The sequence below is a fragment of the Syngnathus acus genome, chromosome 1, assembly GCF_901709675.1.
Source record: "Syngnathus acus chromosome 1, fSynAcu1.2, whole genome shotgun sequence".
Classification (NCBI taxonomy): Eukaryota; Metazoa; Chordata; class Actinopteri; order Syngnathiformes; family Syngnathidae; genus Syngnathus; species Syngnathus acus.
The window spans coordinates 12,007,416-12,025,277 of record NC_051087.1 but is presented as its reverse complement, the minus strand read 5'-3'; the positions used below and the strand labels follow the sequence as shown (position 1 = coordinate 12,025,277).

Genomic DNA, 17,862 nt, shown 5'->3' with positions numbered 1-17,862 from the left:
TTCTGGTCCGCCATCCAGCATCTCAGGAGGGGGAGCAGTGCAATATGCCTCCCTTTGAGGAAGCAGAATCTGGGGACTGAGGTGGGCTCTTCAACCTCTGGCATTGAAGTCAATGAGGTGGTTATAAAATTTCCAGCGTTCCTAAAGCAGTGGTTCTTAACCTTGTTGGAGGTACCGAACCCCACCAGTTTCATATGTGCATTCACTGAACCCCTCTTTAGTGAAAAAAAATAAAATAAATTAAATTCAAGACTTCGATGTTTTTTACTGGTGCACAAAATAAGCCGTGCATAAACATCACCTTGATCAAAGAACAAAACCAACACAATGCATGAACTCACAACAAATTACATACTGGCAAATCAGAATTTACACAATAAATGAGGTTTGTTCGGACGTCCTCAGTGGAGGCTCTGCTGAACCCCTGAGACCGACTCACGGAACCCCTAGGGTTCGATCGAACCCAGGTTAAGAACCACTGTCCTAAAGGCTATAAATGTTGTACAGCTGTCCTGGTTGACACGCCTCTACAACATTGCATGTGCATCGGGGATGGTCCTTCTTGATTGGCACACTAGGGTAGTCAAATCTCTGATTCGAGAGGAGCAGTCAGGGTTTTTTTTTTTTACTGGTCAATCAACTATACCCTCACCTAAGGTCACGAGCTGTGTTTTATGCAGTTCTCAATAAATACCGTTTTTTTTTCCATGTATAATGCGCCCCCATGTATAATACGCACCCTAAAAATGGCATGTTGATGCTGGAAAAAACCCTGTACCCGTGTATAATCCGCACCCAAATTTTGACTCCTACTTAACGTAAACGTAAAATTATTTCAGAAAAAAGATCATCTTTGGGAACAACCGGATGTTATTCTGCCGGTCAGTATCACTGCGCATGCGCTAGCAAACTCAATAGCGAAGAAATGTTTCGGATTTGTGTAGGGTACATTGTGACAGCAAACGAGCAGGTGATCGAGCAAGCGTCTGATACGAGAGCATTGTGTTCGTATGGAGCGTGTTTGAAGTGAACAGCAGAGAAGAAAGCGCATCTGTAATGGCGGCCTCCGTATGATATCCGGATAAAAAAAAGAAAAAAAAGAAAAGAAAAAAAAAACAATTTGTACCCATGTATAATGCGCACCCCAGATTTTAGGACAATAAATTAGTTAAATTTTGCGCATTATACATGGAAAAAAACGGTACTCTCCAAAAAGGAGCTATGCATTGGAAATACAGCTTAGGTGACAGCCTTGACATTAAACACTGTAAGCAACGCTCACAGTTTTGTACAGTTCTCTTTACAGTGACTATTGTAGGACATTGAATATTGCGTGTGTCACGGTTAGTGATAATCAAGTACTCTTGTGATTAGCAAGAACATTTCTAATGAAAGAGGAATCTAGTTGGACCAGTTCCTGCTTATTTTGTCCCCACCCTGTCAAATCAACAATCTTCTTCATTTACTGCTGTGTTTGTTTAGCCGACATGTTAAACATGGTGTTATTTTTGCAGTATTGAGTTTTCTCTGCACAGATGTTGATTTCCCTGACAGTTTCCTCATGTGATAACAGTTTCAACGACTTCACAACGATTCAGGATGTTGGCACTGACTGAAGCAGATGAGCTATTTCTCAGGTTACGTGTACATTTATTCAAAACTTCACTGTGAAATTTTGAATATTCACTGTGCTCAGCATTTTGTAACTTTTAAATACTACTATTTGACAGGGCAAGCTCTGATGATGCAACATGTGGATAAACACAACAACAGCCAACAATTGTTGAATAGTATTAGACACAAGCTGCATAAATTACATAAATAGTATGTCTATACATTTTCAAATGTGTTTTTAAAATATACTTATCTTTAACTGTCATGGAAAAAACAAACATACACTTAAAGGATCAGTTGAATCTGATTGCACTACTTGTTTACATGACTATAGTTCCTTTAAAACAAAATGTATCATTCCAAAACTAAAGGACATTTTCTGTCCCACAATGACATTTCAAATAATTAATGCACATAATATAGAACGTATTGACTTGTAGAATATTGTTGTAGTCATCCTAAAACAAAATGTAAATATGGGGGTAGTAAAACAAAATATTCTTAAATATTGTTGGCAAAATAGCACAATTGCTTAAGACATTTTTGACTTAGGTAATTGTGCTTCAATGCTTAATTGTGCTTTGACAAAAAATATGCTTAGGTACTAAAAAGCTTGTTCGTTATGTCTAGATGGCAGACATCTCTTAATTACGCTTACAATGGTTCTTATGATTTGCATGACAAACAGTGCCTCAATGAAATCAAAATGTTATTTTTGTGAAAGCATTTATAAAATGTTGTTGTCGCACACATGTTGGTTTCTTGTTCATCAGTTCCTATATTGATCAAGAATATATTATTTGGCTCGTGTGCATGTATTTTGCCCATATTTAAAATAGCATTTTGTCATACATCTAGTTAGGAAATATGTGGTCCTATGTTCCCCCTCCTCCGTGCCTATAATAATGAATAGTGTATTTATGAATGTGCAAAGAGGGACTATTATATTTAAATTTGTTAGCAAAATAAATGCAAACTAGCTTTGTTCTTCGTGCAGATCAGGATCATATAATACAAATGTATAATATTGATTTAAAAATAGACTTAAACGCGTGCAAGGGATGCGACTTTATCGACGTCTTAAATTCGTACCGTAGTGGGTACATCTCATTAACGTACTTAAATTCCTTATTTGTTCAAGTGCTTATCCTGGTGAGTAGGTACTAAACAGCGGAGCAAGTACTCGGCAAGCAGGAGGGGGTTATGTGATGAATTGAGACGTACCCTCTACTGTTTAATGTGAGCGCGGCTTTCACTTCCAGGTGCGGACAGCTGTGGTCCAGTCACAATTCAACACGAACTGCTTAGGGCTTGATAAATACGCATGCGCACTACAGACCATCCTTCTGATTTCTGCTTGCACTGCCACGTTAGTAGCGCGGTAGACACAAACTACCAAGCTACTAAACCCAATCCTGAGCAAGAATTGACAAGCAAATTGAAAGACTCAACTTTTCATCTAAAAATTAGTCCGCCCAATTTTGTTTTCAGCTGGAGAACACTCCCTTAGGCAAAAATGCTCAAGTTTTTCGTCCTGTGCACGTTAGCTGTAGCCAGTCGGGCTGAGATCGCTGAAGAAGACGATGTTCTGGTCCTCAAGAAGAGTAACTTCGACGAGGCTCTCGCAGCGCACCCAGACATTCTGGTAGAATTCTGTAAGTATGACAAACCACCAAAATCTCGCACGCTAATATTGGATTGCTTCGTCACACTCGTCGTTTTGGCAGTTAGCGTGCTAGCAAACTAGCCAGTGGTAATTAGCGGTAAACTTTGTCACGTTCGACAGGTTGTCCTGCAAGTGGATCGTTGGACCCTTAACCATTACCGTCCTCACTCGCATCTACTTCCCAGTTCATTTATTGGTCAAATGTCTCCAAATGTCAGGACTTTGTGGACAGATTCGCGATGCCCAGTGTCGTTACACTAAAGCTCCCGTACACGCAGAGAATCGTCAGATTACTTCACTTTCCACACTGTTATCACGATTTCAAATATCTTTTTTTTTTTTTTTTTTTTTACCCTGGTATTTGCTAGTTGAAGGAATCACTTCGTAGTGTTCCAACTGGAGTCAGATAGTTGACCCGCTACCTAACTACGTGACTCCCCGTGTCGTTGGTTGAGGATGGGAAGGATGGAGCTTTGTTTGCTCACGAAGATCTCAGATGGGCGGGATCTCAGTGGAGATGTGGCGCTTAGTCGACGTGTACTTAACACAAAGTCCACGATGAACGTATTTTCGCAGTTACACAGCAAATAAACATTGCAATGTGATGCAATGCTGGCCTTTCTCTAATGTGTCATAGATTAGATTTATTTTTCATAATCTGTCAGTGTCTTTAAAAGTGCACTGAAACGATACAAAAATCCAAAACCTAAATCACTATAAGCAGCGGTGAAGAACTTAAAATTCTGTTTTTAATAATTCAAGTTATTATAGAAATACTATTGTAGACACAATTGATGGAATGAAAATTACATTTCTACATGCTTTTTAATATTAAACATCGGGCAGTTGTAAACACTATTCAACATTTGACATAATTATTATTTTACAATTAGCTAGAGTATTATGAATCGGTGCCCATAACTTTGGTGTGGTTCTTGGGGGTTTGAAAGAATATCTATCACTTTGTGACACGCGTTTGTTTGATGCAGAGGTTTTTGGGCCATTGATGCAGTTGGAAATAGTCATCAGTATTGGTATAAAGTGCAAAGGAAAATAATGAAAACACAATAACTAATAGACTTAAGTATGTAAAGATGTCATTGTGGAGCCTCAAGACTCAGTGTCACCATTTCTCAAGCAGCCCAGGCTACTTGTGGCGGGTGGGGACCGAACATTGTTGCAAATGGGGAAAATCTAAGAAATTGATGCTCTTCTCCGAATAAGCTTATCAATACCACACAATGGTATTTTTGTATGAATTACATACTCAATGTATCAGTTAACTTGAACTTCATTTCGACGTTCAATTATGACGCCACAAGATGGCGCTAATGTATTACTTTAACCTGAGCACAAAAACAGCTAACGGTGAGGGGTTTTTGTCCCCTCTCCTAGCAAGTAAAACATATGTTCACGTTTCACAGTATTGGTGAGTTTGCAAATGTTGAACCACAAAGATACAGTAATTAAAATAATTATAAAATAAGTTCTTGAAGAAAAAAAATAGGAAGTATCAATAGAAGTTTACCAAACAAACTGGTGCATTAGGTGTTGGTGCAATGGCTCAATTTTGTTGACATCCTCCTGTTTCATGAGTCTGTGGATCCGAACAGCGTCTATTATGAAATTTTTGTAGCTGTAATTGTTCCTGCTCCATTCCAAATCTGTTGGTGACCACTGCTTGCTAATTTTATGCTGTTTTACATCCTTCAGATGCCCCATGGTGTGGTCACTGCAAGGCCCTTGCTCCAGAGTATGCCAAGGCCGCTGGCATGCTGAAGGCGGAGGGTTCAGAGATCCGCCTGGCTAAGGTTGACGCAACTGAAGAGACTGATCTGGCCCAGGAGTTTGGCGTCCGTGGATACCCCACCATCAAGTTCTTCAAGGGAGGAGACAAGGAATCCCCCAAAGAGTACTCGGGTAAACTCCTGCATTAGTCTCCTCTGTGCTCATAAGCTTTGACCCCTTGAGTCATGCATCCAATCTTAATTAGACCTAACACAATTGAGTTTGTACAGTATGGGACAACAAACCACTGGTGTTGGGCTGAATCCTTCTTGTGGGATACAGGGACGATGACCACTCAATTCTGAAAGATCCTCAACTTTTTGTTGTATCGCCTGCAGTAGCTGTCTTTTTTTTTTTTTTTTTTTATTCAAGTAAAATTTAATTGAGCCCTTAATAACAGTGTAGAAAGGCTTCACAGGCTCACGCTTTACAAATTAAATGCTGTGCCCCAAGTTGAGACCCTCCCATCAAAGCAAAAAGAGGGGAAAACGTACATTGCTGTCAAACCTCCGAAATCATCACTTTTCAGGAAACCCCAAAAATGACATTTTCATTCAGTCATTTACATTGCATCATCAGGCCAGCCATTTTCAGCACTTTCGATTGGTTAATAATTTGTAAGAAAAAAAATACCCACATGTGGACTAATGGTATAGATTTGTTAAAAAAGAAAATTTAAAAGTTCCCAAATTTGTGACATAGGAGGGCAGCATACGCTCAACTGAGTTTCTTCTGCCAGTAAATTTATTTCAGAAAGCAAAGGGTTTATGAACAAATGTTGTTAAATCTGCACCACAGCTAAAATAGGTGGGTCTATCGATTACTTGTTGCCTCGTATGCTTCTGACTGCACTCTGAGTGATATCTACCACCACGATGGCAAACAATAATGAAAAGTACTAATTACATACCTATTTTTCGACTAAGCATTACCAAAGTCAGTGGGCTGACAAGCACAGAGAGCATGTTTAAGGAAGGAAGTACAGATCTAAACGACGATCTGGAAAGAGCTGTGTAACATAGCTGGATGGGAGTCGTGCCAATAAAGACTACGGGTAGCTAATAAATGGGCCAAATTTGAAATGTTTGCGCTTGACACTCAATCAATTGCGTTATTAAATATAGCATGTTAATTTGCAGCATATTTCATTAATCGAATTAACGCATTCACGTGACAGCCCGACTGCAAAACATTTAGGAATTGGGCCAGGCGTTGACCTGTGTATCTTTCTTTGCTTAAACTAAGGGAGGCAACCGAGACGTTATTTGAGACTGCTTGGCTCAAGGTACCAGTAGAATACGGAGTCGCGTCAGACTTTGTTGAGATGTGCAGTCGGTCACGTCTGCTCTGTGGGCTGGGCTCTGTTCCATTTGACACAGGAGAGGAGTTGGTTTTTAAAAAACCACTCGTCATGACTTGTAACCAACTTCTGGAAACGTGTTTCAAAAGTATCACCAGACGCCCTGACCTCTTTCTGGGTCAATCTGTTTGTTCAGAGAGGGAATGCTTTCACAGGCGCTAAGGAAATATTCAAGTCAAAGCACCAATGGGCATTATAATTTGAGTAAGAATGAATGTTGGGAAAATATAGTGGTCATTTTTATTTTAAGTCTATTTTTATATATATATATATATATATATATATATATATATATATATATATATATATATATATATATATATATATTTTAAACCCGGTTACCCTACTTTGCGTTTGCGAATTACAGCCTTATGATGTCACTGAGTACAATTTATTGCTGTATCCAAGCATATTTCTAATCTTTACCTTTATTTACATTTATGGCCACTTTTCCTTGTGTGGTACTTTTACTCCAGTATATTTTCACAAATGGTCTTTTTCTCATCACAATTTTAACATTTACTCGAGTTTACTTTTACTCGAGAATCACATGCATGCTTTATAAAAGGCTGCTGCATTGTAATTTTGTTAACCTTTTTGGGTTTCCTTGTTTCAGCTGGAAGGCAAGCAGATGACTTTATCAATTGGCTAAAGAAGCGCACAGGCCCCTCTGTCACCACCTTGGCTGATGTCACGGCTGCACAGGCGCTGATAGCTGACCATGAGGTTGTGGTGATTGGATTCTTCAAGGTGAGAGAATATTATAAGTGTAGTCCGCATACGCTCAACTGAGTTATTTCACAGAAAGCATGCATGCATGCAATGCAAGATGTGAGACTTTGAACTCAAGTCCAAGTTATTTGACTATCTTTTTGGCCTCTCTTCGAAGAATTTGGAGTCTGCTGGGGCCGTGGCCTTCAAAAAAGCAGCGGAAGCAGTCGAAGACATTCCCTTTGGGATAACCTCAGATGATGCCGTTTTCACCAAGTTTGAGGTCTCCCAAGATGGTGTTGTTCTCTTCAAGAAGGTGAGTGCAAAGCTCATTTTAAAAATACACCTTTATAAATGTTTTCACAGTACAAGGTGGTGAAAAAAAATCTATCGTTATGGTTGTTGACGGGCTATCGTGCCCACCTCACAGTCCAGAGGTTGTTGGTTCAAATCTGGGGTTTGGCCTTTGTGTTGCGTTTGCATGTTGGTTTTGTTTTTTGTTTTGTTGTGACTCTGGTTTCCTCCCACATTCAAAAAAACATCTTAGTAGCTTAATTGGGTGTTCTAAATTGAACTAAGGTGTGACTGGGAGTGTGAACAGTTGTCTAGAGGTGTGCCTTACAATTGGCTGGCAACCAATTCAGGGTGTACCCCGCCTACTGGCCAAAGACAGCTGGGCTAGGCTCCAACACACCCGCAACACTCCCGAGAGCAGTTTGGATAATGGATGTCTGACTTTCTGTGTAATTGTTAGATTTCCACCGCCATTCGTTGCCATTCCATTTACAAATTGGCACATTTTGCGGTCACGGGTCATATGTATTGAAAAATCACTTGGGCTTGTACAGGTCTGTGCCCAATTAACATTTTCCAACCGGCACAACAGCTTAGGCATGTTATTTTTGAAGGTCATTTTTTTTCCCCCAGTAAATTTACCTGCGACTACTGCTGGAGTCTTTGCAGTTTTGCACAGTATAACTATCATCAGTGCTACTCGTGCTGTATTTGGCAAGATCTTCAACAGAACTGGCGCAGTCATGACAATATAGAGAAAATGCGATACTTGTATTTGACATCGAAGATGTTAGATTAAAATGAGATGATAGGCACTCATGTAAGAGATTTTGAAGAGGAAATCCACAAAAGTGGCTGCATTTATCCAAAGATTCTCTATTTCTGTGGCGTAGTGGAAAAGCCAAATGAATTACTGCTAGACAATTGCATATATCAATGGTTAAGACCTTAGATAAAATACATTGGTGGTGAATCATTAGTCATGAGAGCTCAGCATAAGCAGCTCCTGGTGTTTAGCTCTCAACCGTCAGTGGAAGTCAATCCTTGCTGTTTGACGGCCATGTGGTCACGTGAAGACCCGAGCCTAATGAAAAACATTGCTCTCACGTGGGTGCTTTGCAGGCAGCTAAACAAGCGTGACTGTTAGGCAAGTGAAAGTCCCCAGCTGCTTATCACAACAGGGTCTTAAATTTCAATCACTGCCAGCAAGGCATCAGTTAACTGCCCCTTTGCTCTTGTGTGCCCGTAAGAGCTGCTTGCCCAATTTGACCGAAGCTATTCTTAACGCACAATAAAATTCTGTTTACCCTTGTGGCCCTCTTATCCCGGAAAAGCGGAGGGTTTGGAAAGTGTCTGGTAAATCTTTTCTTGGTGTTGCGATGGGAACACCAGGCCCTTGGGTGATTTTCATATACTGACTACTTCTATCTGTTCTGTTTTTAAGTTTGATGAAGGACGCAACACCTTTGATGGTGACCTTACCAAAGAAACCATCCTGTCTTTTGTCAAAGCCAACCAGCTCCCTCTCGTCATTGAATTCACTGAGCAGGTAATTCATGCGGTCTTGAATGTCGACGATCTTCTGTCCAAAGTCAGTGATCTGATTAGTATCTTATCATCCACAGACTGCTCCTAAAATCTTTGGGGGTGAGATCAAGTCCCACATTCTCATGTTTCTGCCAAAAGCAGCCTCAGACTTCCAGGAGAAAATGGACCAGTTTAAGAAAGCCGCAGAGTCATTTAAAGGGCAGGTAAGAAAACTGCCAACATTCTCATGTCCCTCATCCAGCCAAGTTTGGTTACTATGTCCATCTCCCCCTGTCCAGATCCTGTTCATTTTCATCGACAGCAGTCTGGATGACAACCAGCGCATTCTGGAGTTCTTTGGTCTGAAGAAGGAAGAGTGCCCAGCCATCCGCCTTATCACCCTGGAAGATGAGATGACAAAGTACAAGCCAGAGAGCAACGCAATCACCGCAGAAGGCATTGTTGAATTCTGCACACGATTTACCGAAGGAAAACTGAAGGTAGGATAACTTGCAACGCTGTTTTTCATACTCATTTAATCTTGAATAGTTAAACAATGACTAGCTGTTTGTGATAAACAAAGTGGACAGAATTCTAGCACCCTTTAAATGAGAGCACAGGCTGGTGACACTAGTCTGATGGCTGAGCCAGGACAAGCTCTGATCTTTGACAGAAAAATCAATTTACCGAGAGGATATAGTACATGGGAGTGACTGTGGTACGCTCTTCTCCCTACAGCCTCACCTGATGAGCCAAGACATCCCCGAAGATTGGGACAAAACACCTGTCAAGGTTCTGGTTGGCAAAAACTTTGAGGAGGTCGCCTTTGATCCCAAGAAGAACGTCTTTGTTGAATTCTGTAAGATTGTTTTTTTTGGCCTAAGGGGTAATTTTATTAGTCATAAATTCTGACCCTTTCTCGTGATCCCTGCTAAGCCTTTTTCATATCTAAGAGTAGATGGCCATACCCCCACGCATACAGTCTGATGGCCGCTCCTGCTGTCTGAATTGTTACCAGACACTGATGCTGAAAAGATCCACGTAAAAATAACTGCTGGAGTCAGCCATTCCCATCCAAATGTGTGCTATTTTGGGTGTAGTCCTAATCTGTTGTCGTTTGGCTTCTGATCGTCTCTCAACAGGTGATGAGGTGTTGTTTAGTCGCACAATGAAAATTGGTTCCATATAGCTCTGGTTGCACGTGGCATTTGTCTAAACTGGCGCGTTACGAGCTTGTTGTTGAAAACCACTTAGAAATACCCATGATTTCATCAATGTTTTGTTGTTACAGATGCCCCTTGGTGTGGCCACTGCAAGCAGCTGAATCCCATCTGGGAAAAGCTGGGAGAGAAGTACAAGGACAGTGCCGACATCATTGTGGCCAAGATGGATTCAACAGCCAATGAGATCGAGTCCGTCAAAGTCCACAGTTTCCCTACTCTGAAATTCTTCCCTGTGGGAGAAGAACGCAAGGTCTTTCACTCTTACTTGAAACTATTAAGTGACTTTCATCACACTCACTGGAATGTGGTGCGGTTGCTTCCGCAGCTATTGATGTCGGTGGTTCACTACATTCCAACAGTCATTAGTGCCTTTTGATTTCGCATCGCTAACTGTAGAAACGTGAGCCACCTTTTGTTGGTTTAGGTCATTACATTACTGCTTATGAGACCGCCTGCATGACCTTACTGCATTTCTGCCCTCAGTTTAGCACCAAGCAATGAAATTACTGCATCCTAATTTAAGTCAAATAATTAAAGCTGTATTGAGACTCATTTGTAGTTTTCACGTTTTGAGAATTGCCGTTATTTGAACAGGTGATTGACTACAATGGGGAGAGAACACTGGAAGGTTTCATCAAGTTCCTGGAGAGCGGTGGTCAGGAGGGAGGTGCCCCCGCTGGAGATGATGATGATGACGACGGTGATGATGATGATGGCGACGACATTGAGGTGCGATTGTCAGTCAAAAACTCTCGTACCAAAAGCATGTGGCAAAAGTGCTGCAAAGTCGTTCACTGAATATAGAGTGCCTTGCAAATGGAGCGGCCCCCTTTTCAGTACATTCTCTAAGTAGTTTATTATACTTTGGTACAGATTTGCAATGGTATAGCTTTGCAAGTTAGGGTTTTTGGATTCATTTAAGGTGCAACCCCAAAAGAATTGAAGGGACAAATTGGGATTTTAGGTTGTAACATTAGAAGTGACCCACTTTTTTGCCTTCCAACTGGCTGGGTCATCGCGAATCAAATATCCTCACTCGGCTCATGGGTGTACTGGAGCCAATCCAACTGACTTTGGGCAGACGGTTAACAGTCATTCACATTTCACAAGTTAGTCTTCAGCTAACCTACCAAACCTGAAGAAAATTGCACATGTTGAGAAATCTGAACCGAAATATTGGCATTTAAAGTGAAAGTGCTTAAAGCATTTAAATAGATCTGACCAAAGGTGTTAATGTGCACTACAAGTCCTTTTTGAATAAGATGATTTTTTGCTTGTACCTCAATTTTTTTTTTTTTTTTTTTTAAAGCACGCCTTCTCAGAAGTCTAATTCCGGTGCACCCCAACCACTATCCACAAATATCCTCAACAGCTGTTAGAACAGTTTACGAGGCCTTGCCCATGGAGACCTGCGCCCACAGTGGCACACGTGCCGTACCCCAGCCAGACTTTAACTACTCTATTCCGCTCCGCTGTCCTCAGACGAGTCTATGAATCGCTGTACATGCCATTTCTTGTAGCTCTAGACTAGGTTTTTGCACTAATCTACCAACCTTTTGCTTCCATAAAGTATTAATTTTCTTTGGCTCGTTTGTAAAATGTTTGTCGACTGCTTTCCAGGATTCGGATGATGTGGACGAGGGTGAGGACTCTGACGGCGAGGACAACAGACACATCGAGCTGTAAAAAGTTGCTGGAAAAGTACCGCTCCGCCCCCACGTACCACTCACCTACACTACTTTCACTCATCCTAATAGACTGTCCCTCTTCGGCGACCATTGTTTCTTGTCTAGCTGCCTGCCAGTCCACCAGCCGGCCCACAGCTTGGCCAGTCTGTATATCTCTTCACGATTTCTCTTTCCAGACAGGTTTTGTTCTGTATGGGGGAGGGGCACACAGAACACACCACCTTCATGATGCTGATACCTCTGTAGAACGCCATGCCAAATTCCCCCCCCCCCCCCCCTCTCTTTTATTGATGTGTGGAAAACTGGCATTGAGATCCATTTCACAAAATGGTAAAAACAATTCCTGCTCCCCCAAGAATGTACACCTTAGCATTTATCAGGAGTCTATTTTGTTCCAAGGGTTTAGTATGATAGCTTTTGTAAGGATTGATCGCTCAGGGGACAAATTAATTACCTGTTATTTTTCACTAAAATGATTCGTCAGTGTAGCACCCCCCTTCTCATATGTAGCTAAAACCAATATCTGAACATCCTTGTAAGTGGTGGCGGAGTCTACTTTCTTTCAACCGTGTCACCCCCCCCCCCCAAAATACAACTCCTCAATTTGCATGGGGACTACTGACTATTTTCTAAAAGGAACAAATGCTAACTTTGGGGTGGAGGTGGAAAAACAAGTTTTATTTAATTGCTTTAACTATGAGTTTTGTTTTTTAATTTAGGGTTATTTTTTTAATGTTTGACCGTTGTGCCCAGTTGTAGCCAGTTGGCCTTGCTGGGGCAGAGTTGGCACTTGGACACGCACTCAGGCCGTGGATGTTTTTCATTTGGGAGCCAGTTTTGAAAAGTCGCACTGTGTTCATGCTTCTTTGGAGATTCTTTATGGTTACTAAAGCAGACAGATGTGCTCCATTAGTTGTTGGTCCCCGGCAAGCATTTGTTAATCTGATAGGGGCGGAAAGGGCAGTTGCACAGCACCACCACCTTTCTCATACTGTACCCTCTGTATTCACTTCGCTCTACTTATACACTACGTTTGTTTGTGTGTGTATGTGAGCGTGCGCGTGTGTTTGAGGGCTTTCAATGGCTAATTTTCCTTGTAAGGTTGATAAAATTTATGTATGATGCTGCATGAGTAGAGTGAGGTAATACATCTGTACAGACATCTGTACAGCAGTGGAGGATACTTAAAGCATTCCATCATATCCAGATTGATGTGGAAAATGTGACATGGTGGCCAATAAATAAATCTAAAACACCTTTACATGCAGTCTATTTATTTGAACTGTAACATGGCACATATACCAAGATTGTTAAACGGGTGTCCATCCAGTCTATGAACATTGTGTTCTACTTCAATAAAAATGACTTAGCAATGGTTGTAAAATCTAGAAGGCTACTTAGTACTGACTATAAACCTTCACATAGAGTAAACTCATGGACAATAAAATATTGAAAATACTTGGCTTAGCATTTGGTTTGTAGGCAAGAAGGCTACTGTTTAATGGATGAGGCAACAGGTGGATTTGCATCGTTTGCACCTTTTATCCAAATCTTTGAAAGTAAAATGTAATCGCTTGGTATGTGGTTCCAGTACACATTCTGTTGACAATATGTGTGCGTGCATACGAATAATTTAGGATTTACACTATGTATAGATAGATAGATACTGTTCATATTATATACTGAGTCTGTGTTGCTAGTCCAAGATTGTTGTAATTTCATCTGAAGATAGTATCTGTGCGGTACGTGTCACGAGAACGTTGACCATGTTGCTAAGTTCTCCTAGTATCTGCAGTACGTGTTATTTGTACCATGAGAATGTTAACAAATAGACATGTTGCTAAGTTCTCCCTTCTCCGTGCCTTCCTTATATTGCGTTCTTGACAAAGATTCCCCCCGCTGAATGTTGATGTCACTTGTCAAGTTGTCACCACTATTTTACGTGGGCAACATGACAGTTTGTCTGGGTTGAAAACTGTCCTGGTTTTCAACTGGCAGGAACGCTGACCTGAACATCTTCCAAGTCTTGCCATTGCAATCTGTAGTGTGCCCTAAAATAGACTGCCAGAGAGTATAAAGAGGTTTAAGGCCGGGAGGTCTGGCCTTCAGACGAGCAGCACCACACTGTTGAGTCACACAGAGGACGACTGATTTGAGCAAAAAGACATCATTGAGGACCCCACTCTCTTTTGTTCTTGAATTTTGTTTCCGCCTTCCTAAGCAAATTCTGACAGAGGACAATGAAGTACTACCAGTTCCCTACGTCTCAGACCGTGCCCCTTCGAGCTTATGCTCAGGACAAGTACAAGAGCTCTGCGTCGCAAAAGCCCATCCGCAACGTGCATTTCCCCAATGACATCGTTTTCCAGGACTTTGTCCGTCATGGTGAGCTGGAGAGGATTGGACGCTTCATCCGAACAAGAAGGGTCACCCTGGACACCATCTACCCCTCTGGTGAGGCTTATTACTAGGCCTGTTGAAACCCATTTATGTGATATCCTTGACCTCCATTTACTCTGTCTTCACTAGTACAACTAAATGGTACTAATAAGCTATAATTTAACGCCTAATCCTTCACTTGTAGTACTAGTAGAGTTCATCAACGCTACTAGGGGCCACATAAGACCACACAATTCCTAACCAGATATATGACAAAAATGCCACTTGAAATATGGATAAAATATCAACTAATATACAGTATGGATTTTTTTCATAATGCATAAAAGTTTCACTAACCTAATACTTTGAAACAATAAAATTACTATTCACGGACAGCACAAAACTCCTGAGCAGCAATGTCAAGTGTAAGAACTCATTTTATGCATGTTTATTTTTCACAAAATTAACTCACTAAAAATGTAATTTTATTGAGGTACTTTGTCCATCATTCAAATTGTTCCAAATCTGCATGACTAGGCCTACTTGTGTTTATAGTTTAGTTATTACTAAGCCATGGCTGTTGTCAAGTGGATGGTGATATTATAAAACTAACCAGTGGATTGGCATATTCTTTTTTGGGGGAGGGCAGGAGGTGTCAATTAAGATGCTACTTGTACTTTGACATTATTATGGCTTGTGTGTGAAGGCATGGCCGCCATCCACGAGGCTGTGCTGTCTGGGAACCTGGAGTGTGTGGAACTGTTGGTCCATTACGGGGCAAGCATCCACCAGAGGGATGACGAGGGATGGACCCCGCTACACATGGCCTGCAGTGACGGCTTCCCTCACATTGCACGGTGAGCCACAAAGTTTGTTACCATAACAATCCACAAACACTGACGCACAGCCAGTGAGGTAGTATGCTGACAAGATGCCCTCGACATTGCGGTGTAAAAGAACCCAGGGGAATCTGTTTTATTCTCGCCCCCATTGACCTTGAATCCGACACGAATGCATGACGGTGATGTCTTTGTTTCTTTTAGCTATCTTCTCTCACTGGGCGCCGATCCAAATATGGAAAACGACTGTGGAGAGAAGCCTTATGACCTCATTGACCCGGAGAACAAGGAACTGCTGGACCTATTCGGTCGAGTCAACAACGACTGAGTGCCATGGAGTGTTACTTGCAACGGAAAGCCGATGCGGTTACTCAAATTGTTCTGACAAGGAACAGAGAAAAAGTCTCGTGGCTTCAGCATCCTGCAGAAAGTTGCCTCAACAGTGGAGGTGACCGTGGATGTCTGGTGGAAGGAAGTCTGACACAGCAGGCTTTTTCCTACATAGATTGGCAGCAGCCAGCTCCATTTGCATCTTGAAAGTGTTTGCTGCACATTTGCAAGTGTATACACCAAAGGGTTAGCTTTTGGTAGAAAACAAATCCATGCTTTTCAATGGATTCTAGCATGAGTTAGGGTTTCCTAATGGATTCTGACCAATTGAAGCAGACTCAGCAATAACTGCAGTCTTTTTCTTTTTATATGAATATGAAATCTAGCATTCTAGCAACATGTTAACTGTATAGTCTTATTTTTGTTACGTTTGTACCTCTAAAATAAAGTTATATTAAGCCAAATGATTCATTTCATACAACTTTTCTGTTAAGGGTCTGCCACCTAGTCACATAGAAATCCAATATGCTTTGCTCTGGCGTCCTCAAGTGGCTAATATCTGTCATGATGGCATTGAAAAATATGAGAAAACATACAAATAATCAGTAAGACCTTTTATTATTAAACATTGTGACCAGATAATTTTAAGTTTAGACGCACTGTACAAGTAAAAAAAAACATTTACAAGCAAGACCAAAACTTCTGCCCTAGTTTCCACATTGTGCTCATTCTTTAAACTTCCACTCTTGTCGACACATGGGGCACTGCTGCTGCTGGACCTGCTGGGAGTTGAGCCACTTCAAGATGCAGTGCATATGGAAACAATGGGAACACTGACCCCAGACCAGCGGGCAGTCATCACCAGGCACCTTACCTGTAAAACCGATTGGAGCTTTAGCGCACTCATTAATACTGTTTAACGTCCTCAACAAGCCACTTGCAGCTCTAATCTGTACAAGTGGGAGAATCTTTTGTATGGTAGAAGGCTTTTTGTATGATTGGCTTATATATTACTTATTTACTTGTTACACAATAAAACCAATTGTTGTGAAACTCAGCATATAAATTGTACTTTTATTAGTCTGTGCACATTAGTAACATTAAATATAAAACCACAGGTGGGCGTTACGCCTTAGTGACAATGGTCTGTCCGTCTGTCACCGATGGACGTCCATTTTGAGGACGTAAGTAGTTTTTCTTCCGTATGTTCCGACTAAATGTGATTGGTGAATCGGAGGTGGATGCCTGTGAGTTAAATGGATGTGACTAGCAAACTATTCAATGAGGTTTAAATGTTTATTATTTATTATGAAATACGAAAGCATCTCATCGGGCACTTAATAAGTTAATGTGTTCAACTTGTTACTTACAGTCCGGGCAGCAACCATTGAAAGCCAACCTGCAGATCCCACAGTTCTCATCATTGGCTACCCACAACCACGACGCCACTCCGTTCCATTTCTTGATCTTGACCTTCATCCTGCCCCTGTGTGAAGGCAGCAGAGAAACACATTTTACATCACGTTTACTGCCATTCCGAGTTCATGTTTAGCAAAACAGCCACGTCTGTAGCTATACTTGCGAAGATAAGGCAGCATCTATCAATTTTACTCACCTGTCAGCAATTCACCTGTTTTTTTTAAAAAATATCGCACGTCAATTTAACTTTTGAGCATCATTTCAGAGGGAGTTTATGTTCAAACGCTAATTTTCTATTAGTTTTCCTCGATTCTTCCGGTATGGCCGTGGTCTTCTTCTTGTGTTTTAAATGTCAGCTGCTCAGCAACGCACTGGCTCATTACTGCCGACTATTGGACCAGCCAGATACATGCGATACATATAACGCTCGGATTAATTACATTGATCAACAGCAAATTCTATGACTATCAGTAAACGTATCGACACACATTTTTTAAGTCTTTAGTTTCATTCAAGCACATCAGTTAGTCTAATAAAAATCCATACCAGGCGTTGTAATTTATCAGTTATTTCAGAAAAAACAATCTGAAGCAGAATCTACCTCTTAATTGATTATTATTATTATCATTGTTATTATTATTATTATTACTATTATTATTATAATTATTATTATTATTATTATTATCAATCATTATTATCAAAACATGATGTACCTGTTGCAGACCAGAGCCATCAGTTGTTTTTCAAATGTGACTATATATATATATATAAAATTATTGTTGTGAGTTATTTTAAAAATAGAATAAATACTTATATTAATAAATAAGTCATCCATCCATTTTCTGGACCGCTTATTCTCACCATCAAAATAGCAATAATATTGTCATACAATACTGTTTATATTACTGTTGTTATTAGTTCATTAGTCAATTGTTATAACCCAAAAAATCACAGCCAATAAAAAAAACGTTTTGGCCAGAATCAAAAGCACAAAATCTTACCGTTGCGTCGACTGGCCGCTAGG

At 40.8% G+C, this 17,862-nt stretch overlaps 3 protein-coding genes across 3 annotated transcripts; 2 read left to right on the top strand and 1 right to left on the bottom strand.

Moving 5' to 3' along the window:
- Positions 1–2,929: 2,929 nt before the first annotated feature.
- p4hb (prolyl 4-hydroxylase, beta polypeptide) lies at positions 2,930–13,132 on the top strand. The gene is made up of 11 exons (XM_037246496.1): positions 2,930–3,269; positions 4,994–5,200; positions 7,045–7,178; positions 7,318–7,455; positions 8,878–8,982; positions 9,059–9,184; positions 9,260–9,460; positions 9,699–9,819; positions 10,252–10,433; positions 10,778–10,912; positions 11,804–13,132. Exons 1-11 carry the CDS (start codon positions 3,131–3,133, stop codon positions 11,867–11,869), a joined length of 1,554 nt encoding a protein of 517 aa, XP_037102391.1. The 5' UTR covers positions 2,930–3,130; the 3' UTR covers positions 11,870–13,132.
- A 456-nt stretch (positions 13,133–13,588) lies between these two features.
- ppp1r27b (protein phosphatase 1, regulatory subunit 27b) lies at positions 13,589–16,476 on the top strand. Its single transcript, XM_037246510.1, has 3 exons — positions 13,589–14,325; positions 14,957–15,107; positions 15,294–16,476. The coding sequence occupies exons 1-3, from the start codon at positions 14,112–14,114 to the stop codon at positions 15,415–15,417; spliced, it is 489 nt and encodes a 162-aa protein (XP_037102405.1). The 5' UTR covers positions 13,589–14,111; the 3' UTR covers positions 15,418–16,476.
- On the bottom strand, positions 16,021–17,203 carry anapc11 (APC11 anaphase promoting complex subunit 11 homolog (yeast)). The gene is made up of 3 exons (XM_037246524.1): positions 17,035–17,203; positions 16,790–16,905; positions 16,021–16,293 (listed from the first exon to the last, which is right to left on the bottom strand). The coding sequence occupies exons 2-3, from the start codon at positions 16,896–16,898 to the stop codon at positions 16,145–16,147; spliced, it is 258 nt and encodes an 85-aa protein (XP_037102419.1). The 5' UTR covers positions 16,899–16,905; positions 17,035–17,203; the 3' UTR covers positions 16,021–16,144.
- Between the last annotated feature and the right edge of the window lie 659 nt (positions 17,204–17,862).

Excerpts from the sequence above, each read along its gene's own strand:
- p4hb (XM_037246496.1), top strand. The coding sequence starts at position 3,131 with ATGCTCAAGTTTTTCGTCCTGTGCACGTTAGCTGTAGCCAGTCGGGCT. Across the intron at positions 5,201-7,044 it reads ATCCCCCAAAGAGTACTCGG|CTGGAAGGCAAGCAGATGAC; the intron begins GTAAACTCCTGC and ends TCCTTGTTTCAG. Across the intron at positions 9,185-9,259 it reads CAGAGTCATTTAAAGGGCAG|ATCCTGTTCATTTTCATCGA; the intron begins GTAAGAAAACTG and ends CCCCCTGTCCAG.
- ppp1r27b (XM_037246510.1), top strand. The coding sequence starts at position 14,112 with ATGAAGTACTACCAGTTCCCTACGTCTCAGACCGTGCCCCTTCGAGCT. Across the intron at positions 14,326-14,956 it reads GGACACCATCTACCCCTCTG|GCATGGCCGCCATCCACGAG; the intron begins GTGAGGCTTATT and ends TTGTGTGTGAAG. Across the intron at positions 15,108-15,293 it reads GGCTTCCCTCACATTGCACG|CTATCTTCTCTCACTGGGCG; the intron begins GTGAGCCACAAA and ends TGTTTCTTTTAG.
- anapc11 (XM_037246524.1), bottom strand. The coding sequence starts at position 16,898 with ATGAAGGTCAAGATCAAGAAATGGAACGGAGTGGCGTCGTGGTTGTGG. Across the intron at positions 16,294-16,789 it reads CAATGGTTGCTGCCCGGACT|GTAAGGTGCCTGGTGATGAC; the intron begins GTAAGTAACAAG and ends TCGGTTTTACAG.